Source organism: Aethalodelphis obliquidens, unplaced genomic scaffold, assembly GCF_003676395.1.
Source record: "Aethalodelphis obliquidens isolate GAN/ISIS:26980383/991018 unplaced genomic scaffold, ASM367639v1 scaffold11, whole genome shotgun sequence".
NCBI lineage: Eukaryota > Metazoa > Chordata > Mammalia > Artiodactyla > Delphinidae > Aethalodelphis > Aethalodelphis obliquidens.
Genome location: NW_020837955.1, coordinates 16,014,078 through 16,037,180, shown reverse-complemented (window position 1 = coordinate 16,037,180; position 23,103 = coordinate 16,014,078). Strand labels below are relative to the sequence as shown.

General features: G+C 51.4%; 1 protein-coding gene and 1 long non-coding RNA gene across 5 annotated transcripts in view; one reads left to right on the top strand and one right to left on the bottom strand.

Moving 5' to 3' along the window:
• The first annotated feature begins 5,873 nt into the window (after nt 1-5,873).
• The window catches only part of CRTAC1 (cartilage acidic protein 1), a 134,018-nt gene continuing 116,788 nt past the window's right edge, over nt 5,874-23,103 (top strand). For all 4 annotated transcript variants that reach the window (XM_027112233.1, XM_027112231.1, XM_027112232.1 and 1 more), the window contains exon 1: nt 5,874-6,024. In XM_027112233.1, coding sequence (XP_026968034.1) covers nt 6,001-6,024 — 24 coding nt within the window. In that variant the 5' untranslated portion in view covers nt 5,874-6,000. The remainder of the gene's footprint in view (nt 6,025-23,103) is intronic.
• On the bottom strand, nt 9,654-12,021 carry LOC113623281 (uncharacterized). The gene is made up of 2 exons (XR_003433864.1): nt 11,916-12,021; nt 9,654-9,907 (listed from the first exon to the last, which is right to left on the bottom strand). It is a non-coding gene; the product is annotated as an uncharacterized LOC113623281 (long non-coding RNA).

Genomic DNA, 23,103 nt, shown 5'->3' with positions numbered 1-23,103 from the left:
TGCGGTACGCGGGCCTCTCACTGTTGTGGCCTCTCCCGTTGCGGAGCACAGGCTCCAGACGCGCAGTCTCAGCGGCCATGGCTCACGGGCCCAGCCGCTCCGCGGCATGTGGGATCCTCCCGGACCGGGGCATGAACCCGTGTCCCCCGCATCGGCAGGCGGACTCCCAACCACTGCGCCACCAGGGAAGCCCTCTCCTCTTGTTTCTTTCCCTCCTTTTATTTCCTCCTTCCTGCTCACCTTTCTCTCATGTTCACTTTCCACCCATCCCTCTCTTCTCTTAGAATGAAACTGGCCAGGGCACCGCTAGCCCAGGAGCTCGCTGGCGTTTGCTGTCATCACTTCCCAACTGCTAAAGGCTTTTCTCTTCTTCTTTAAGCGATGACCATGAGCTCATGTCTATCAGAGATCCTGCTGGGTTGGCAGCTGGATATGACAGACCAGGATGGGCTGGAAGGTGAATCAAGATCTACCCACCAAGGCAGGGCCAGGACCTAGGGAGGTCCTGGCAGCTGGTGGGGGGAAGACGTGAGGCCAGGCTGGGGGCATGTCAACAGAAGCTGGCATGAGGCAGTTGGCAGAGCCTTGAGAAGGCAGTTGATGTCAGGAATGTGAGGCAGCAGGTGGTAAAGACTCAACCACAGGGAGGGAAGTAGAGTATCTGGACCCAGGAATCCTAGTCCCTGAGCATCTGGGTCATAGGTTAGGGTACCAGGTTGGGAGAATGAAGGAGACACCCATTATTCTATCTGGGGGTACCAGACAGAGTTCTGTCAGAAGAAAAAAGGTAAGAGCAGATACTAGGACCTGGGAACAAAGGCAAAGCAGGACGAAGGTCAGCAACGTGGCTAGCCTTAAGATTCAAGATGAAGCTTCCCTGCTGTTGACCTTGGGCTCCGGCAAGCCCCTGACCATGAAGGGTATGACTGGCTGAGCATCTCAAGCCGGCATAGAGAGCTGTGCAGTCCCAGGTCCACCATGGCCTTCCCTTTTACTGTCCTCCTCTCTGCATTATGCTCTCAGCCAACCACTCAGACTGCAAAGCCACTGCACTACAGTGGAGCAAAACCTCAAAGCACCCAGGCTGCCTGGGTACATATTAACATGATGATCAGTCATCTACCTTCATCATCACCCCCAGGCTCCCCCCCAGCCCTAAGGGGCTCTGACTTTTCTCACCAGACTTCTCTAGGATCTCATAATGTCCCCCTTTACCTAGTCTCCCTTTCCCAGGTCTGCCCTCTGCACCCGGAGAAGCTTGCCTGTAGCCTGTGCTCCCGTTTTAAGCTGTTCGGAACTAACTCTCTGGCCATCTGGAAGTCCACCATGGTTTGTGGCTTCTCTTCAAGAGCTTCCGTCATCTTCACCCCTACTTGCCTCCCCTCAAAAGTGCATTCTGTACTTCTGCCACTTATATGCCACTGTTAACACAAGTCCATCTGAAAACTCACCAGCCGCTGATAAATATGTACTCCTTAGAAAAAAGGAACTACAACCCAGTACAGCTTGGTTTGAGAAGGGGTTATTTCCTCACACTCTCTTAAACCCCTCACTTCTTTCCCAGTTTATGGTTTCTCTTTTGCTACGAGTGCTGCTTTTCCACACCCTCACAAAACATTCATTTCTTTTGGGACAACCAAGCCTAAAATATCATTCCATATATTCCCTACCTGCAATTCCAAATTTCCAAATCTCTGAAAATCAAGGCATGGATTTTGGGGGTTTTTTTGGTTTTTTACAAGTTTGATGCCAGAACTCATCTGGTGACAAAACCAGACAAACTGAAGTGAAGCCATTTTATCCTCATACCCATTTAGTGTGAACATTCACACTAAATGTTTTATGTTTTACTGCAGAAATAATGAGGCTGATTAAGAGATGCTGCCCATGATCTCACAGGGCATGTTCGGTGCGTTCGGTACCTTTCTGAATTCTAAAGCACCTCTGGCTTCAAGGGCCTCAGGTAAGATTTGTTGAAACAGAAGCATCTCTAAGAGCTGAGATTCCCTAGCCTTTCCTCTCTATCTGGAGAGTGCGAAGACAGCCAGGTGGATCAGTGAGGGTCACAAGGAAACCAAGGATAGCAAATTTTCTGATTTGGAGAAAGAAGGGTTGAGTTTGTGTGACTCTGAGTAGCTTGTGTAACCCTCTGATCCTGAACCAGAGGAGAGGATTGGTTCCCAACAGCCTCTGCTCCAATGGGCTTTCGAGATGACTGAAATGACACACCCAAATGTCTTGAGCTTTTAGAAAATGAAGTGCTATGAAACTTTTCTAGTATTTTTTTTTTGAAACATAAATACGTTTAATTGGAATAAATTAATCAGCAAACCCTGTGTTCATTCTGTGCCCAGTTTCACGCTGGGTTCTATGAGGTAGTCAAGTACAAGGTACAAACTCTGGACTTAAAGGGGCTTCTATTCTGAGAGGAAGGCCAAGTTTTTCTGCATAAGAAACAATTAGAGAGAACGCAGGACAATATGTATAATAGAGTGCTAAGATGTTGCAGACCTGCAGGAGGGCTGAAAAGGCAAAGCCCCAATGCAGGCCAGAGCAGTTTTGGAAGATGCTGTGAGAAGTGAGACTTAGTTGGGTGCCAAAAGATGAGAAAACATTTTAGGCAAGTGTCCCAGGTAAGAATGGACAAGGTTTGTGGGGGGACAGTACGGAGAGAGCGTGTTGGGAGGAGACTGAACAAGCTGGATGGGGGTAAGGAGCGTGTTGAAAACATATGTGTGTTAGTCTGCTCGGGCTGCCATAAAAAAAATACCACAGATCAGGTGGCTTAAACAAATGAATTTTATTTTCTCACAGTAGGAGGCTGGAAGTCCCAGATCGAGGGGCAGGTTTTTGTTTCTTTGGAGGCCTCTCTCCTTAGCTTGCAAACGGCCACCTTTGTCTGTGTCCTAAAATGACCTTTCTTCTGTGTGTGCCCAGAGAGACAGGAAGATCTCCAGGGTCCCTTTCTTTTCTTATAAGGTCACCAATCCTAAGGATTAGGGTCCCACACTTTTGACCTCACTTAACCGTAACTATCTCTTTAGAGGCCCTATCTCCAAGCATAGTCACATTGGAAGTTAAGTCTTCAACATATGCATTTGGAGGGGACACAATTCAGTCCATAAATGTGCATGTGCCCCGAGAAAGCAAGATATGTCTGGGAAATTTGTGAGGGCAAGATGTCTACAATGATACAGGCAGGGCACAGACATGAACTGAGTGAATGGACATGGAGGACATTAGAGGAATTAGAAATTACAGGACCAGAAAGGCCTGGCCCACCGACTGAACCCTTACAAGTTCAAGTGCAGAAACCAAATTGCATTCCCTAAAGAACTTCCTGGAGAGACTGTCTCCGTCATTTCCTGCATTTCTCTGTCCTTCCCCAGCACCTCTGGTCTGATGCACCCTTACTTGGCTAGCTGCCGGAAAGTGTGAGATCATTACAGAGCTGTTTTGTACGGAAAGCCTATTCACATCTGGATGGCTAATGCTGATAATTACTGCGCTGGTTACTAAATCTGTCGGGCTTAGGTGAGGTGAGGCTCCACAGCTGGGGCTCCTGCTAACAGCTTCACCGGCAAAGCGAGAGAGGTGAGAACAAAAACCAAGAAAGATGTGCTCAGAAGCTCGGGATTGAGCGAACCTGGTTAATTACCAGTCACTTGCTGTCTCCCAGAGTTGGAGTTTCTGGCTAAGGAATGCTCATAGATCAGACAGAACATGACAACCTGCAACTTATTTCTACACTAAGAGGGTGGCGGGGACCGAGATGCAGAGACAAGTGTGGAGATGGTCTCTCAGGTGCCGGGGCCATCACCACATGACTCAGATGCCCTCAGAATACGGTGGTGGTATGAGGCAGCATGGTGCAGAGCTCACCGGACTCCTTGTGGAGCGAGCTGGGGATCAGGTGTACCCATGGGGCAAAGTCTATTTGCTATTTGCTGAAGCTTCTGAATCTGGTTTTGAGGATCCACGAACTCCCTAAAATTGCATGTCAACACGTGTGTATGTGATCGAGCAGTTTCCTGAGACACAGACTCATACCATTAATCAGATTCTTGAAAGGCTCAAAAGAGTTCTGTGATTCCCCAAAAGGAGGATGATTATAAACCACTGTCCTAGACCCCTAGAGAAACAGGAGCTTGACATTGGGCAGAGCCCCAAGAGAGACTCAGGGTCCCTAATGATCCTGAAATTATACTCAAGGTGTGTGTGTATGCCTGTAAATGTGTATGTATATATTTTTCTAGAGAAAGGATTCAATGGTTTTCATCAGATTGAAAACAGTCAAAAGGTTTCATCACCCTCAAAAGGTTAAGAACCTGAGCTAGATCCAGGACCCCCAAAGCGAGAAAGATTGCCTGTCCTTAGCTATGTCTTTCCAGAGGACGATCACAGCCACCTGAAATCAGGGCCCAGAGTAGGCTCTGGTAGTTCTGCTCAAAACCTGGGGATAACCGGGTTGGGGTCAGGGGCTGGCTGTCGGCGTCTTCCACGAAAGAGCACATTTGGAGTCAAGTGCCCAGACAGCAGGGTGGTGGTCATAAAGGCATCAATAGATGAGAAAACAGTCCTAGGTCCCTCCCTCTCTGATGACTTATTCCCAGGTCTTTCTCTTCCCAAGCCCAGTACCCCAGCTCTCAGAAACCCCAAGTCCTTATTCAGTTCAAGGTTCATTCAGTAAATCCTTACTGAGCGCCTACTACGTGCCAGGCCCTATTCTAGGCGCAAAATAAGGGACCTGACTTGAGAGTGTTATCGACCTAGGCCAGTTTCCTGCCCCGCACACGGGCACTTTGGGCACTGCTGACCAAGGGCTTTCTTCCCAAGCTTAGCCCCCCGCTGCACCCTGCCCTGAGAAGCTGAGATCGTCCCGCCCACGGCAGGGGGCTGGGGTTCGAGGAGGGGGGGAAGCAGTACCTGTGAGCAAAGCGGTGAGGGAGGCTGGATGGACGCACCGGACCAGAGTGGGTGGGCCGGGCTCAGCCTCGGCCCTGTCTGGGCAGGGGCTAGGAGGGGTAGGGTGGGGTGGGGGCACCGCCCGCAAGGCCGGCGGGCGGGCGGGGGACCAGGCGGGAGGGAGAGACGCTGCCCGCGACCGCCTCCGCCGCCGCGCCTCATCTCCGAGCTGTGCTCGCCCGCTCCCCGCCCTCTGGGGCCGTAGCGAAGCTCCGCTCTCCATACTGAGCAGTCCCCGGAAGGCACTCGGACACGTCCCCTGACCGGATAAAGATCGGCTCAGCGCTCGCTCCGCAGCGCGAAATCTCGCCATCACCGCGGCTCGCGCGGCCGCTCCGGCCCGGCCCGGCCCGGCGACGCCAGATCGCTATCTGGGGAAACGGGAAGGCACGCCGCTGTCCCAGCCGCCACTCTCGGCCCTGCGCGCAGGGGTGACCGCGGGGCCCTGGGGCTCGCCGCCCCCCCTCCCCCCCGCCTTCCTTCCCGGCGCTTCCTCCCGGGGGACCCCTGCTTCCCGCCAGCCCCCGGCCCCCAGCGCCCAGCCAGACGCCCTCGCCCCCCTCGCCAGGTCCCGCTGCCTCCTGAAGGTTACGCGACGCCGCGGTGGGGCGCAGGGGGGCACCCGCCCTCGCCGCCGCCCACCCCAGCGCCCGACGCGTCGCGCCCGGCCGGCCGGGCTGCCGGCGGCTGCCACCGCAATCCCGGCTCTAAATCAGCGAGGGGAGGCGCCCCTCCCCCCACCCGGCTCCCCGGGCTCCCCGGGCCGCGATTGGCCACGCGGGCGCCCCCCACCCCCGGGCCCTCAGCTCCAGCTGCGGCGCCATTGGCTGCGGGTCTCCGCCAGCCTTTACATAAGCCCGGGCGCGCTCGAGTGGAGTTGTATAAAGCGAGCGAGCGAGCGGCGTCGGGGCGGGAGGCTCCAGGCCAGCCCGGGACCGGGGCTGGGAGCTGGAAGGCAGCGGCGGCGGCGGCAGAGGCGGCAGCGAGCTCCCGCTCTCCGACGCCCCCAGGCGGTGGGGCTGAGAGAGCCCGAGGATGGCTCCGAGCGCAGACGCCGGCGTGAGTACCCGCTCCGGTGCCCCTCACCCACTCAGGCAGAGAAAGTTTCTCCCGCCCTTTGCGCCCCACCCCGATCCGCCCGCCGGGCTGGCGGGGGTGCCGCCCGGGGGGAATCGGGGAAGACGGAGACCGCTAAGGCGGCGGCGGCTTGGCTTCCAACTTGCCAAGAGGCGCAGGACTCGACTGGCGCGCAGAGCCTCCCGCGGGCTGGGGTAGAGGCGGGTGCGGGGCCGGAGGTGGAGGAGAGGTGGGAGCGGAGGTGCGGGGGCGATAGCCCTCATAGTTGCAGAGAAGGTGTCGGGGGCGTCCTGGAGGTCAGCTGTTTGGGGAGAGGGCACCGGGGCTGGGAGGGGGCGGAGCAGGTGAGGAGGGATGTGCCTGGGGTAGTGGGGAGTCACCCAGCGAACCAGGCTCAGCTCCGGGCCTGGGAAGCTACTGGCCTCGGCCGGGTGCCTAGGCTTCCAAGATGGGGAGGAGCCCTAGGGGAAGCTAGCTCTTCTTCCCCGGGAAAGCCGAGCTCCCGGGCACAGCGCTGGGTGGCAGAGAGCTCGGGGAGCCAGCCCAGCGCGCGGCGTAGCTGCCGGCTGCCTTTGCTGGACCGAGGTGTGGTCCGCTTGCTTTCAGCCTATCTCAGGCAAGCCAGCTTCAGGCATTCCAGGGGGACCAGGGATCCTCCTCAGCCCAGTGGGGACACATGGAGGCTTTGATGGGGCAGCAGGCCGAGCTTGGGGGCATGCCCAGCAATGCAGCGCGCTTCTTCGCAGTACAGTAGTTGGGAGTCCTGGTTAGTCCTGTTTCTGCAGAAACCAACTCAAGAAACCAGAGCCATCCCAGCCTGGATAGGAGCCTCCCAGAGTGGCCGGGAAGTGTTTCTGGGGTTGGGGAGGGGGGTCACTTTCCTTCCTCGGGGAATGACTAATGAATATTGCCGCTGGTGGTGGTAAGGTGTGCACGTAGTGTGGCTTCTGTGTGTCCCAGGAGGTGCTTCAGCTCTCCAGGCAAGACATATTCTTGAGTCACACTTGAGGTGTCTTCTGGGATGGGTGCAGGATTTCCCAAGTGAAACCAGGTGGAAAAGAAGGCAAGAAGGTTCCAGGGATAGGGGACAACTCTGTAGTGCTGCTTGAATCAGGGGAGAACTCTTGTGGGAAGAGAAACGCTGTTGGTGGGAGATTTTTTGACCCTGATGACTTGGGGCTGCAGCTACCCAAGACTGAATTAGAGCGAATTCAGAGTCACCCTGTACCTCATTCTCAGCCATGAGGAAGGGGAGATGGAGAATGGAAAGTGGGAATATGGCGGTTCTTCCAATATGGCCCTTGAGGAAGCTTTTTCTCTCAGTCTGACTTGATTAAGAACATGTTTCTGGCAGCAGGTCCTAAAGTCCATTTAAGGGACAATGAAGGGAGTTTAAGGTCTTGATGCTGGCTCAGTGGACCACAGTTAGAATATCCTGGTTTACAGTTGGTACTAATGGTCTCTGGAGAAGGTCAAAAGTGGGCTGCTCAGTTGGGGCTGTATCCTGTACCTCATCCCTGAACATGAATGAGTGTTTTGAACTCCTAGGGCAGCTGCATCAGCCTGTAGATCTTCTAGTGGGGCTCTCAGTTCATACCCCCAAACCCAGCTCCATCCTCTACCTGCAGTCAACATTTTTCTGCTGCATTTCCCAAGACCTTCTCTCCACTGGGGATTTGTACAGCGAAATACCTGCTTGTTGCTTTCTTCTCTCCTCTCCATCTGGGCTGCATCTGGTGTTCTGAACCTTGAGGTTTATTACTCTGCACCTTGATGTTTGGTTAAGACGTCCTATAGCAGCACCGTAGTGCCCTCTGAATGTGTGGACCAATGGTCTGTGTAATTCTGGAGAGTGAAACATACTCTTATAGAGAGCGGACTACAGACCAGGAAGGTGGTCCTATTAAACAGCTGTGACAGTCCTGTTCTCAGTCTTGCTTGCTGCCTGCTGAGACAATGGAAGCTGCCCAGCAGGCTCTTTGGTGCCCAGTAGGGGGCGCCAAAGGCACCCAGCTCAGGACCACTGACTTTTCACTTCTTGCCCTTCATTGGTCATAGTAACTTAATGCTTTAAGCAGGTTCAGGCTATAGCCTTTAACCATCACCTTCATGATTGGAACCCTTCTACCACGTACTTCCTGGACTTCAGGTGGTCTGTGGTCTCAGGGGCAATGAGACAGATACATGTACAGCATTCCAAGGAAATAGAGCTGGTACCTAGCCCCACCTGCTCTCTGAGATCATCCTTTGTGTTTGGTGCTGGTGTGTTCTTTGAACTTGTTTACGACTCATAGAGCCCAAGAATATTAGAGCTAGAAGAAAGGAACCTTGAAGAGCACCTACTCCAACGCCGTCCCACATGCACACTTAATTTACAGATGAGAAAACTGAAACCCAGTTAAGGCAAGTATCTTGCCCAAGGTCACATGGCTATTTGGTGGAAGGATAGGACTGGGTCCGAGGATTTCCAGTCCTCTACTTAGAGCTCTTTCCGCTCCCATGACCTGCTTCCTCTTTACTATGGAGATGGACGTGTGTTCTCTGCACAGTAAGTGTTCATAATTGCTGACTGATCAGACATCGGTAAATTAATAAATCTAGTAAACTGGGGGAAATTTCCTTTGAATCTGTTATTCAGACTGAGGAGGTGAGGAGCAGATAAAGTTCTCATAATGTACATATACAGGTAACAGAAATTCCTAATTATTCTTTCCCCTTCCTCCATTATCTTGTCTTGTTATTTCAAGTGGTCTTATAGGCAAAAGCAATGCAACTCCTGGTTTCTGTCCACGCACGTAGGAATCAGAAATGCCCAGCCCCTTGCGGTGGTCTTGGAACCCAAGCCTGGAGCTTTTCCTTCCTTCTGTTCAGGCATGCTAGAGTGAGGTCTCTCTGACCTGTAGTCACACCACTGCCTATGGGGCCTCCAGTACTCAGATCCTGGGTGAAGTGGAGAGTTTCCAATCAGTATTTGCCCATTTCCCCATCCTTGCTGCTCCCAGCTCAAGGTCAGAGTTCTAGGATGTTCTATTTTTGAAAAATCCTCATATTAGGGCTTCTTGGGTGACCTGGAAGATACTACCATTTCCATTGCCCTTTTTCTTTTCTGTGAGGCTGGCTGTTGACATCTGAGCCAGGCCCTGGGAAGGAGGTTTGCTGAGTGGCCTGTGGGCTGCCCCCTCTGTGTCCTTTCCCCACCCTGCTCCTTTGCACTCTGCATAGAGCCCCCCCGCCCCGAGCCTCTGCAGACTTGCCAGCAACCCTCAGGAGGGACCAGTGCTGCGGAGCCCAAATTCCAAGAGGCGGATCCTCTTCTGTCCCTAAGGCTCACCTGAGGGATGCTTGTTGCCAGGGAAGGTGCTTGAGTTTCCTCATCTCCTTCAGGCTCACAGACAAGTTGGGTCTTTTTCTTCAGGTAGAGGAGGGAGGTGGTAGGATAATGTGGAACACCGGAGAGCCACAGCCCCCTCCTTGAAAGCAGGGTTTCTGAGAGGCTGTGCTTGGGATCTGCGCCTGATTCCAGCTCTAGCTGAAGAGTTGTGCCAGCATTCCCAGGGCATGGTTTGGTTCTGGATAAGCCCAGAGGAATATACTTACATAAAATACAGCTATAGCACAGTACCTCTGTATTTTTGTTTGAATGGGGGAGCGGCATTAGACACTGAGGAAACAAGAAGTCGCCTCTTTCATGAACCTCACCAGATGGTTGACCCTTAATCTTACTCTCGCTGGGAAGGCAGCTCAGTAGTGGAAATGACTCAGGCTTAGAATCCGGCTCCTCACTTCCTGCTCAGGCGCCTTGGACAAACCGCTTAACCTCTGCATGCCTCAGTTTCCTCCTCTGCAAAATGATGAGGCTGGCAACCTGTGATGAGTGTAGGATAGTGAAAATCAAGGAAGATAGTCTTTAACATGCCTCTACCCTTGGTGAGATGTAAAGAGGTATTCAGCTGGGAGAGGATATTATTGCAGGACCCCTGGGAACCACACTGGGTCTTCCTTTTCCCGGCGAATGAGACCGAGTGTCCGGGTTCGCACATCAGCCTCTGCTCACAGCAACATCTGGGCTGTGGACAAGGCCTCCTTGGCAGGACTCCCTCCTTGCCCTCTTCCCTCCCCCGTGTTGGGGTTTTCATTTCGGGGTTCTGCCATGCTTGGGGGAAAGAAATTTTACAGGTCCCAGGATAATTCTGAGTGTGATAGAAGGCCTTGAGCTATTGATTCCTAAGGAAGGATCTTTGTGCTGGGAGAAGGCTTCCTCAGAGCCCAGTGATTTAAGAGTGCTGACAAATCCGTGCTCACCGAGCCTCCTGCGGGCTGCAGATACAGGCTTCCAGGCCATCCAGGGTTCTGCGAGGGATTTCTGTGGGAGTCTGGCTGGTTGCTTAGGGGACATAAACCTGTGAACTCTCTTTAAGAGAAAGTATGAAATCAATCGGTTCATTATCACACCAAACACACGCTGGACCACGGAGGGCATTTAAGAAATGAGGAGTAGCAAAGAACTAGGAGGTTGTGTTTGAAAAGTGTGTGGAAAAGTGTGCAGGGGTTGGGGAAGAGGCGGGGGCAGGAAGACCTTTCTCCACTGAACCACATGGTCTTGACCTTATTGAAGTCCTTGGGCAGTGAACGGAGGGATTACTTTGCCCACTTGACAATGTGTGTAGACATTTTTGATTGTGACAACTGGGGCAGGGAGTGCTTTTGGCATCTATTTGGTAGAGGCCAGGGATGACATTAACCATCCTACAATGCACAGGACAGCCCCCCAACAAAGAACTGTCTGGCCCGAGAAGTCACTAGTGCCAAGGTGGAGAAACCCTGGACCAGAGCATCACATCATGGAATCACAGCATGTTAGAGGTGGGAGGGATTTTAGAAGTATTTTCACCCAATGCTCACACTTCGTAGCTGAGAACACTGAGATCCAGAGAGGTGAATAGACCAGCCAGGGTCACACAGCAAACAAGTGGCAAAGCTGGTCTGGACCTCAGATCTGCTGTCTCCTGAGAATGACTTACCCAGACTGTCCACAAAGTGGTTGTAAAGATTCAATGTGAGCTGTGAAAACACTTAGAAAATTATAAAGAGACTATTATTAATATTGCTATGATTAGGAATTTGGGAGTTTGGAAAGTTCTATTTCTGGCTATGCCACTGACTCATGGTACAAGTTTGGGCACATCATTCCCCTACCCCCAGGCCTCTCTGTGAGTGCGTGTGGGGTCAGGGGTGGTCTTAGCGAATGATAATTATATCATAATCATTGTCTTTAGAGAAAAGCCCAAAGATTTGCCCTTCAAAAACCCTAGACACTTACAAAAAAGAAAGGATAAAAATTTTCCTTGAAAGAAATCATGTTGACTTCGTAAGAAGCAAAGCGTTTGCTTCTTGGCAAAATTCCAGTACCCGGGCCCTGTGAGTTGGTTCCAGCCCAGGAAATCTGATCAACATCCGGCGGAGAAACCGATAGCTCCCCAACTGACACGCGGCTGGATTTGTCCCCGCTCCCTCCGCGACTTCACCACCCTTTCCGGCTCAGCCCTCTTGGCCCAGGGAAGTTCTGCAAGGAACTTGAAGGAGGGGTGGGCAGGCGTGTCATGAATTAGGAAAACCTTGTTTACTTAAAAGACATATTCTTAAAGATCTCGTCCAAGGGACATTTTGACATATTACTTGAATTAGCCTCAAAGGAATCGTGTTGCCGAGAGTGTGAAATGACCCTTCCTGTGGCTTCCAGTTACTCTTATCTTTGTTTGCACCCAACAAGTACAGTGACAAGGTCATGGGAATCACTGTGGAGCTAAGGGGTCCTGTTGACTGAGGAAGGGACCGTGGGGACTTCTTCCCTCCCTAACAGCCGCTCCACCTACCTCGAGAGCCACCCCCTCCTCCGGATTTCCTTTGTCCCTGCCCTCCTTCGGGACCAGCAGGTTGCCGGGGAACCCCTGTCCCCCACCTGGACAGGCAGAGGAGCCTTGCAGGGGTCATGGGAGCGGCCTCGGCTGGAGTTTTTCACAGAAGGCCCCGCCCTGCCCTTGCCCTCAGGATTGGAGGTGGGACGTTCCTAGAGGCTGTCCTTAGAGGACCAAGGCTCCACCCCTCCCTGCCCAAATTGGGAGGGCAAGCTCACTCATAAATCTCACCCAGTTCCTGTCGTGCAGGTGGTGAGCATCTTGCGTGTCCAGGGCAGCCCAGCCTCTGGAGGTCAGTCCCTGTAGTCAGAGTCGGTGAGCACACGGGCCCTTTCTGTCGCCTTGCCTTAGTGATGTCACGTTCCCTTTCGCCCTAGTCTAAGAACAGACTCTTTCTTGGAATCGCAATCATGCACCAGTCATCCGAGAAGCTATGTATATCCAAAGAGCCTTTTGCAGGTGGGGAAAGAAGAGTTCCCAAGAAGGAGAAATGCTGCCTTGCAAGCAGCGGGGGTGGAGACATGTGTCTTTTGTTCTCAGCTGTAAACCCAGTGCCTTGCACAGTGCTTGGCATATGGAGGGGCTCCACAGGTGCTCGGTGGGTGAACAAATGAATGTGTGAATGTAGGCGGCCAGTCTGGGGCAGATGTGGCCCTTGGTATTAAAGTGGATCTCCAGACAGGCCTGGGTCCATAAGGCCAACTTTCCTTCGGGCTCCTTCTTCCCAGAGCTGGCGCTTGGCCCCAGGGCTCTGTAAACCTCCAAAGGTCCCACGGATCAAGCAGGGTCTGAGGAGCCCACACAGGGCCCACTTGTGAGATGGTACCAGCTCTAAGCCTGGAGCAGGGCTGAGTTTCTCCTCCCCTTCACTTCTTGCGGGTGCCCACTGCCCCCATCCTCCACCAGGCTGCTACAAGGAAGCTCCATGCAGGTCTATCTTGGTAGCTGTAAGCTGATAGAAGAGATGATCATTTGGATTTCCACCAAAGACAGACTGGAGAGTGAATCATTGCTTCACGGAAAGATTCCCAGGAGAACGCTTTTAAATAGCAAGGTCCGCTAATGCATTTTAAATGATTTAGAAAAAAAACCTGACCCGTAGACACTTAGGCTCGGAAGAGAACTTTGGAGGTCATCCAGTACCACACCGTCAACTGCCCACAGCTCCGGGACGTCCAGGTCCCCTCTGTGATACTCTCACTCACTTTTTGGAAACCAGCCAGTCTAGCCGTTCTGCACACTGTTGCCCCAAATCTAATCGGATCTCTACCCGACTTCAGACCTCCCTCACCGGGTGACTCCAGGCTCCTTCCCAGATGCGCCAGGCGGGTTCTACAGGCCCCAGCTGCTGCCTCCACGCAAGACTGTCTCCGCCTTCTCCTGCACCCTCCACTCCGCACCCCAGACACTGCATTCCAAAGGCATTGCCACCTGCACCGAGCTGAGTCAAATCCACCTGGAATGTAGCTCCCATTGGAATCCAGATTCCCTGTCTCCAGGGGGCCTTTCCTGCCTGCCCTTCCCACCCCCTACACACCTCGATACTTAATCCCTCCCTCCTACGGGCTACGTCTGCACTTTGTACCTGTTGCTACTCTGACTGCCTACGCCTGTATCATGTGTCCCCCCTAGAGGACTGTCAGCTCCTTGAGGTCAGAAGCCATGCCTCAGGCATCATTTCTAACCTGGCCCTTAGCATCTGCAAAATGCTTGAAAATGGATATGTATGTGACTATAAACCGAGGGGTTTTGCCTTTGGAAAGCAGTGTTTAAAATGTCAAAGAACTCCACCAGGTCCCTAGACGAATTAGTCACAGAAGCCAGCCTATGCCTCAACGTCTGACAGTCCCGTGGGTTCCATTCGACACTCGGCAGCTACTCCCCGACAGGGAGCACCTGGTGGGCCTGGACTCCGTCTCCTGAGATGCATTCGTTCATTTGAAAAACATTTATGCGGTAGTAATAGCATCACTGTCGTCGCCATTACCTACCACGTATGGACTTTGCCAGGCACTGGGCATGCGTTTCTCATTTCATTTCCAATTTTACAGACCCGGAAGTCCGAGCAGTTGATAATACTCATTAAGGACCTGCGCTGCCTTGTGCGTGAGGCTGGGAGACTCCATTTGTCCTCTCACTTTCAGAAACACCATTTCACTAGCCTGCGGGTCTCTGTGGCATCTCCCAGCCTGGGTCCCCTGCGTTTTCGTCTGCCTTGTTCTGGAGCAGGACCACGCCTCTTTTCTATAAGTGCAGCCGCAGGCAGCATCTGGAGTTCTCTCCAGGTAGCGGGAAGGAAGAGGAAGGCTTATACTTTCACGGTGCTGGGGAAGATGCATAGGACATGGTGGCCCCGGGGGGCTGGGGAGGTACAGAAGGTCTGGTGTTTGTCTTCCAGGCTGGCAATGCGGAAGACGGGGTGGAGAAACGCCGCCGATGACTGAGGCATTAGAATATACGCTCCACGGGAGCAAAGACTTCATTTTGTTCTCAGCTGTTTTCCCGATGCCCAGACAGTGCCTGACAGAGGTGCATAAGACTAGCGAAGGAATGACCGAGTGAATGACTGAATGGCAGCTTTCTCTCCATTTGGGCCACAGTATTTGCTTCCTAGCTGGCCTCGCTGTTTCCAGGCCCACGCTCCCACGGCCTCCTCCACACCCCGCTGCTGCAGTGTTCTCTCCAACACGTCCCTCCAGCCAAGTCATCCCTCACCCTTCTGGCTTGTGTTGTGCCAGGCCTCCGCAGCCTCTTCTGACCTCCTAGCCACGCCCCGACCCACCATCCGTCCTGTCCCAGCCACCCCGAGCCTCCTGGGGCTGCATGACCCTGCTCAGCCACCATGCACGTGCTGGCTCCTCAGCCTGGAATGCTTTCTCCACCTTGTCCCTCTGGCCAGTTCATCACTGCCTCGTAGGCCTTCCCCAGCACCCCCAGGCAGAGATGCTTGCTCCTTCCATTGTGCTCCCATCTTACTTCCTTTAAGACAAGTCTGGTGTAGTGAAAGACACTGTTTAGTGTAGTGTCCAAGGGCACCATTTCTGGAGCCAAATGGCTTAGACACAAATCCTGGCTCTACCACGTACTAGTTGTGTGACCTTGAGCAAGTTACTTAACCTCTCTGTGCCTTCATTTCCTCATCTGTAAAATGGGGACAAAAGTGGTACCTACCTCACAAGGTTACTATGAGGATTAAATGAGATCATCCATGTAAAGGGTTGGAGTAGTGCCTGGCACATAGTCGGTGGTAGGTAAGTGTTGTTATTACTACCCATTCCTCATATAGTACTTGTTATATGAAATTGCAGTTAAAAACAAATCTCCGTTTGCCTTGTGTACAGGGTCCCATGAATTAGGTTGAAGAGTGATGTGATCAGCTCCGAGATTTAGAAAGGGAGCTCTGATGTGGAAGTAGGGAGAGATGAGAAGAAAGGGGGAGCAGTGAACAAATATTACTGCTGTTCAGTTGAAGGATAAAGGGGGCAAATCCGCAGCAGTGGGGATAGAAAGAGTGGGCAGCTTCGAGAGAGATTCATGAAGTGGATTGACTCGGTGATCCAGCAGTTGTGAAGAATAAGGAAGAAGCAAGAACCAAATATGACTCCAGATCTCCAGTTTGAGTGTTGGGGTTTGAAAGGGTCCAATGAACAGCATCCCACTTCCCTGTTCAGATTCAGGACCAATGAAGGGAAAGAAAGGTGGGGAGGGACAGGGGAGGGGAAGAGAGAGGCAGGGCTCAGACAGATGGAGATTAAAACTCTACCATCATTACAGATACAGCTGTTTGGAAGGCCAGGCTTCAAGGTGGGATTCACGGAGCTGATGTACCTGCATCCCCACTGCAGCCCTCCCTGTGGGTGGGGGCAGGCCTGAGCCTGCCTGGCCAAGCTCAGCGCATGGCAGAGAGTGGCCTCTGCAGGGAGGAAGGTCCAGAAAAGGCTCTCCGTGCCCAGTTTTTCCAAACTGACCCATCTGGTGAGTCCCTGCTCCGGCCCTTGGGAGGAGGGAGTGGGAAAAGGAGGAGAGTCAGGAATGATACACTAGTCCAGGGGTTCTCAGTCTCAGCACTACTGACATTTTGGGCTGGATAATTCTTTGTTGTAGAGGGCTGTCCCCTGCATTATAGGATGTTTTGGCAGCATCCCTGGCCTCTACCCACTAGATGCCAGTAGCACCCCCCTTCCCTGGTGGGACAACCCAAAGTGCCTCCAGACATTGCCAGCTGTTGAGGGCAAGGGATGCAAATCACCCCTGGGTGAGAACCAGCGCTCTCATCCAATGGAAGGTCCTCCGGATGGAAACCTGGGGAGGGAAAAATAAGTGCTCCCTCTAACTCATGACCCAGTGTGGAACCTTTAAATAGGCAGTGCTAGGAGGGCAGGTTGGGATGGCATCTGGTTCGCCAGACCTTTGAGGAGTCTGCTGTCTTCCTTCTCTTCTCCTCCTCACTCTCCTTATCCAGCTAACTTCTTAGCATCCTTTACCGCTCAGCTACACCATCCTACCTCCACAAAACATTCTTCTTTTCCCCCTCCACCTGGCTAGTTTAGATACCTTTGTGCCCCTCCTCCACAGCACCCCTCACCTTGTACTGCAAATGTTGACTAGCTTTCTCCCTGTGACCCCAGCACCGAGCACAGCCCCAGGCCCATTGGAGGTCCACAGGAAGTGTCACTGTGGGTCAGTAAGCTCCCCTAGCTCTCCTCCAACGATGCCTTAGTCCCAGGCGCTCCTCTGTGTAGATCCGGTGGCCCAGCCCATGCAGGGTGGAATGCTTCTGTGGCTGCCTCTCTTCCTCAAGCCTCTGCCCTCCTACAGCTTCTAGAAAGGGTCTGTGCTCCCTGCTGGTTCCCAACATCTGAAGCATTCAGGGCTCTTCCTTTTGTGAGAGCTCAGGGCGGTGTCCTTGGCTCTTGCGATAATTGCTAAAGAACTGCTTGCCCTAAAAATTGCCCTGGAAGCCACAGCTGCCTGACCCTACATCAGAGATCTAGGTTGCTTGGTTACCAGTTTTCAGACCCAATTCAGGAAAGTCCCGAGGCCGCAGAAAACTGAGTTTGGCTGCATGTGACCCACAGCCAGTGTCTAAAGACTGTCTAGCCTTACAGCTATCTGTGTGAAAGGAACGGAAATAAGCAGTGAGCCTGGCCCCCGAGAGCCGTTCACTAGCTCACTTAACCCTGGAAACCTCGGCATGTCATAGGATTCCCAGGTTACCGATGAGGACACTGGAGATCCGAAAGATTAAGAACCTGCTAGTTTCTGGTGGAGTTGAGGTCCAAATCCAGGCCCCTGACTCTGGGCTTTAGTTTGTTTATTTCTCTTTCTCTCGACCCCACTGAGGATTGTTAGCTTGTAGAATACTTCTAAGAAATTATTACAAAGCAATTCTTCCCACCGCCTGAAACACAAGCCCGACCACCTCTCGCCCTTGTTAAGAGCCCTCTTTGCCCCCTCCTCTCCCTTCCCCTGCAGGAGCAGCCCAGGTGTTCCAGTCCTGCACCCTCTGGCCAAGCTCTGCCACTGATATTTATCCTCGCTTCCCCCGGGCTGCACTGCCCCAGATGTCTTCCCATTGCACTTAACACTACTTACTTACTACTTAACGCCACTGCTACCTGTAGATAGCTAGTAGGTGCTTGTTACACAGCATTCAAGAAAACAAAAAAGTTCAGTTCAACATACTTTTTAAAATTCGATTTTTAGCTTTTCTCCACATTCTCCCCAAAGATTGAGGTGTTCCCAGTGGTGTGACAGGTTTCTGAGCCAACTGTGTAAAACTTGAGGTCACTCCAGCACCTGCTGTCCTTCTGCTTCAGGCAGTACCATCCTGCTCTGCTTTCTTCCCCAAACTCCATATCCCGCCTCTTCCTATAATACTCTCTGGCTAAATAGATTTTCTTGGTAGACCTCAACAAGCTGGTGATGAATTCTGGTAGTAGAAACATTTTTCACTTCAAATCAGAGTGTAGCTTACACTCCCAGCTGGGGACTGTGAGTCTGGGGCAGTGGTTCTCAGCCCAGGCTGCCCCTTAACATCATCAGAGGAGCTTCTAAAAATACACCCGACCCCCACCCCAGACCAGTTAAATCAGAAACTGGGGTAAAGGATCTGGGCAGCAGCATAGCTCTAAAAACTCCCCAGGTGATTCGATTGGACAGCTAGGGTTTAGAATCACTGGTCTAGAGCCTTGCTACTACAAGTGAAGTCTGCGGACCAGCAGCCTCGGCATCCCCTGAAAGCTTGTTAGAATGCAGAATCTCAGGCCCCACCCCAGACCTACCAAATCAGAATCTGCATTTTACCAAGACCCTCAGGTGATTGGTAAGCACGTTACAGTTTAAGAAGCATTGCTTTCGGGAAAGAACAGTTTTTTGGTTTTGTTTTTGTTTTGCGGTACGCAGGCCTGTCACTGTTGTGGCCTCTCCCGCTGCGGAGCACAGGCAGGCTCAGCGGCCACGGCTCACGGGCCTAGCTGCTCCGCGGCATTTGGGATCTTCCCGGACCGGGGCACGAACCCGTGTCCCCTGCATCGGCAGGCAGACTCTCAACCACTGCACCACCAGGGAAGCCCGAAAGAACAGTTTTAAGATAACTGTATGACAAGTTGCAAGCAATTTCTGCTGATTCACATTATCATTTGGACTTATTCCTTCATCCATTTAACAAATGTTAATTGAGTGCCTCCTAGTACTGGGCACCACGATGGTTTGGGGGAACACATTGGCATGCATCTCTATCTTGGCTTGCAAATTCCTGCCCATACCCCGTCTTCTCTAGTCTCTGGGCATTAATGGTAGCTATCTTTTGTCTACTAGACCTGACCCCCCACTCCAGTTCCGGCCCTTTCCTTCTTCTCAATTCTTTGCAAAAATTAGAGTCAGAATCCCTCTTTGTCAGTCCCTATCAATTGTGGTACTTCGACTGAGCTGAAGATAGCTAGTACTTTGAGTATCTAATGATCAACCGAGCCTGCAGCCCTGAGGATTGTATGGCCCTAGGATTGGTTTCAGACCCTTAGATCTAGAGGCAGAGGAGAAGTTTCTTGAACGAATCACTATAGCATATAGTATGGTTTCTTAACCCTGGCTATTCAACATGTAGTTTATGGACCAGGACGATCAGAATCACATGGGAGCTTGTTCAAAATATATAATCTTGGGCTCTCCTGCAGATCAGCTGAATCAGAATCTGCATTTTAGCAAGACCACCTGGTGATCCATGTACATATTAAAGTTTGAGCAGCACTGGAGCACTGGTATAAATTGTCAAATTTTGCAACATGTTAAAATCATGTAGGGAGCTTTTAAAATTCTGATGCCCCTGCTGCGTCCTTTGCCAAGTGAGTGAGAATATCTTGGGATGAGACCAGGCGTCAGTATTTTTTTATTATGGTAAAATATACATAACATAAAACTTCCATTTTGACCATTTATAAGTGTATAGTTCAGTGATATTAAATGCATTCACGTTGTCGTGCAAACATCACCACCATCCATCTCCAGAACTTTTCATCTTCCCAAACTGAAACTCCATAACCGTGAAACACTAACTCCCCACTCCCCTGTCCCCCCAGCCCCTGGTAACCACCACTCTTCTTTCTGCCTCTATGAATTTGACTATTCCAGGTACCTCGTATAAGTGGGATCATACAGTGTTTGTCTTTTATGACTGGCTTATTTCACTTAGCATAATGTCTTCTAGGTTCATCCATGTTGTAGCATGTGTCAGAATTTCCTTCCTTTTTAAGGCATATCATATTCCATTGTATGTACATGCCACACTTTGGACATATGGATTGATGGACACTTGGGTTGCTTGTGGCCACTGTGAATAATGCAATTACGAACTTGGGTATACAGATATCTGTTCCAGTCCCCTCTTTCAATTCTTTTGGGTATATACCCAGAAATGGAATTGCTGCATCACATGGTAATTGTTTTTTGGATTTTTTGAGGAACTGCTGCACAGCAGTTTTCCACAGCAGCTGCACCATTTTATAGTCCCATCAGCAATGCGTAAGGGTCCCAATTTCTCCACGTCCTCACTAACAATTGTTATTTCCTGTTTTTTTGATTATAGCCATTCTAATGGGTGTGAAGTATTATCTCACTGTGGGTTTGATTTGCATTTCCCTAATGATTAGTGATGTTGAGCATCTTTTCATATACTTATTGACCAATTGTATATCTTCTTTGGAGAAATGTTTATTCAAGTCCTTTACCCATTTTGAATTGGATTGTTTTGTTGTTGTTGCTGAGTTGTAGGACTTCTTTATATATTTTGGATATTAATCCCTTATCAGATATATGATTTGCAAATATTTTCTCCCATTACATGGGTTACCTTTTCACTCTATTGATAGTGTCCTGTGGTCCCCAAAAGTTTTAAATTTTGATGCAGTCCATGTAATCTGTTTTTTCTTCTGTCACCTGTTCTTTTGGTGTCATATCCAAGAAATCATTTTCAGACAACGGTATTTCTTAAAGCTCCCCAAGTGATTCCAGCGTACAGCTAAGGTTGAGCAATGTTTCTCAAATTTTAGCGTGCATTCAGATCACCTGAAATCGTGTTAACATGCACATTCTGATTTATTAGGTCTGGGGTAGGGCCCAAGATTCTGCATTTCTAACAAACTCCTCGCTAATGCCGATGCCGTTGGTCTGGCGACCACTGAGTAGCCAGAGTGTAGAGGGGCATTTCAGTGATTTCCTTCATCTGAGCCCTGAGCTAGAGGGTGGATATTTACCAGGCCTTTTCCTAAGTTTCCCACCACAACTGTTTCCCAGCAGGCCCTTGGCTGACCCTCTAACTTTCAGCTGGTGCTGAGCAGCCCTGGGAGCCTTTGGCATGTCAGAAGAATGAAATATAAAGGAATTGCTCTCCCTCCTCCACTCTCAGCCTCCTCCCCCGGGGGAGGCCGTCCACTGGTCTGCTCGTGCCTAGTGCATCCGGTTCCACACTAATGATGGCACGTTCCTGTCTGGCCTTGGCCCCTGCAAGGGAACTGCTACAGAGCTCTGCTGAATAGCTGTTTTGCTCAAAATATGTTTAATATGCTCAGAAAGGAAAACCACACAGGTTGGTCTGAAGTTTATAGAAGAAGCTGGGAAGAAAAACTGCCGAAGGTCTGCTTCTAAAAGGAATCCTTTAATTCATCATAGAATTTTAGAGCCGGAAAGGACCTTTAGAGATCTACTCCCAGACCCTCATTTTGGAGAATCAAGCTGGGACCCAGCAAGGCTGTGACTTGTTCAAGGTCACCAAGCAAAACAGAGGTCATCCCACAGGTGTATTATTTCTGTTTAATCTTGCTTTAGGTTATTTATCTGGAACTGGATAACACAGAGGAGCTATTTCTTTCAGATGTCTCCTTTAATTAAAAGTTCTACTTTTCAAACAAAGGTAAAAATCAAGAGGCTGGATCACGGTTCTTGCCCCTCGTGGCCTTCGTTAGAAAACTTCTACCAGATGCTTATATTACCCTAATAGGACCTGCCTCCCTGGTGGCAGTGACCCAAACTGCAAGTGTAGTAGTGCCTGGGAGGAACTTAACAGCTTCTAGAATGCAGGCCCAATACCAGTCTTTCCTTCATGCCCATTGATTGCAGATGTTGTAAGCTGATCACATTACTCTTTCAAGCCACTGCCAGTCAAGTTTTTTCTGTCAAGTTGAAACTCATCTGCCATCCCTACAATAGAATTCATACCTTGAAAAGTCCTGTGACCTTCAGATCACGCTACATTGCGGCATGGCTAACCTGGTTGTTAAATACTCTTTAGCTTCTCATTCCCCCACCCCACCCCAGCTGCTCATTAATCCAATTATGAGTTTCCTTTATGCAACCAAACTTCTTGCCAAGTTGCAGAACTCTCGGAGTGATGTGTTTGCCTTTAGCGACTAGACAGCCCAGTAGATGCTGCTGTTGTGCTCAGACATCTCTGTAATTGGGACTGACCTCATTCTGATAGTGCAACACCCAGCATGTGCCCTCTAAGCACCTACGAGAACTTTCTTCCCAGGAAGGCTCGCTGAGGTTAGTTTCTGCCCTGCAGTTAGAGCCCTGCCCCGCGTCTCTCTACAGCCTCCCCAGCGAGGCATTAGGAAGGCTTCTGAATCACGTTTGGCTCCGTAGACAGTGCCTGGGCCCTTCCTTTTGGTCTCTGGGTCGTGAACTGGAGCAGGCTCCTTTGCTGGCAGGAATGTCTGTCTCCATCTGGGGAGTCAGTCTTCAGGTCTTCTCTTCATTAAGACATCAGCCTCACTCTGCCTTGCTCTTGGCTGCCAGCCACACTGACAAGCCAGCAGGAAAAGTTCCATCAGGAAGAGGTGTGCCGCCCTCTGTAGGCAGGAAGGCACCGCCTTGCCTGCGGGGCTGCCTGTGCAGACCTTGTGGGCCTTGTCCCAGGGGAGCCTTTGGAACACTCTCAGCGTTCTGATTCTAAGCCTGCGGGCAGCAGCTCGGGGTGGTGCTATCTGTAGCGTTCTCAGTGTCTCCCTGGCTCACGTCAGGAAAGGATGGAGTTCTTCCACCTCCTTGGCCACTCTCGTCTGTCTCCTGCGTGCCTGCCACCAGCTCTCGCAGCTCCAGGCTGTTTGGCAACACCCTGAGTTATGTTAGAGATACAATAATGAATTATACAATGGATTATACATAATTAATTTATAATAAAACACACACACAGTGGTTTAATTTCTCCAAGTGAATGATGTGCCGCTCGCCAGATCCTGCTGGAATACATTCCATAACTGACTGCTTCCTGGTCTGGAGGCGACGGCCAGCTGCCCTAGGGAGGGACCTTGGCAGGGGAACCTTCCAAGTCACAGATTCCCTCCAGGCTGCCTCTGGGGTAGGTCCCACAGAAGGATAATCCTTTACTGCCTCTACTATTGTTCTAGACATGGACCCTCATGGGGCTCTCACCCACCCCTGGACTGTCTGAGATCTGTTGTTTTCTTCATTCTCCCAGCCTTTCTCCCAGAGGATGGGAGATGCCCATGTGTTTATACTCTACCATTTCTTCCTTCCCTCCCTCCCTCCCTCCCTCCCTCCCTTTCCTTCCCCCCTTCCTTCCTTCCTTCCCTCCTTCCTTCCTTCCTCCCTCCCTCCCTCCCTCCCTCCCTTTCCTTCCTTCCTTCCTTCC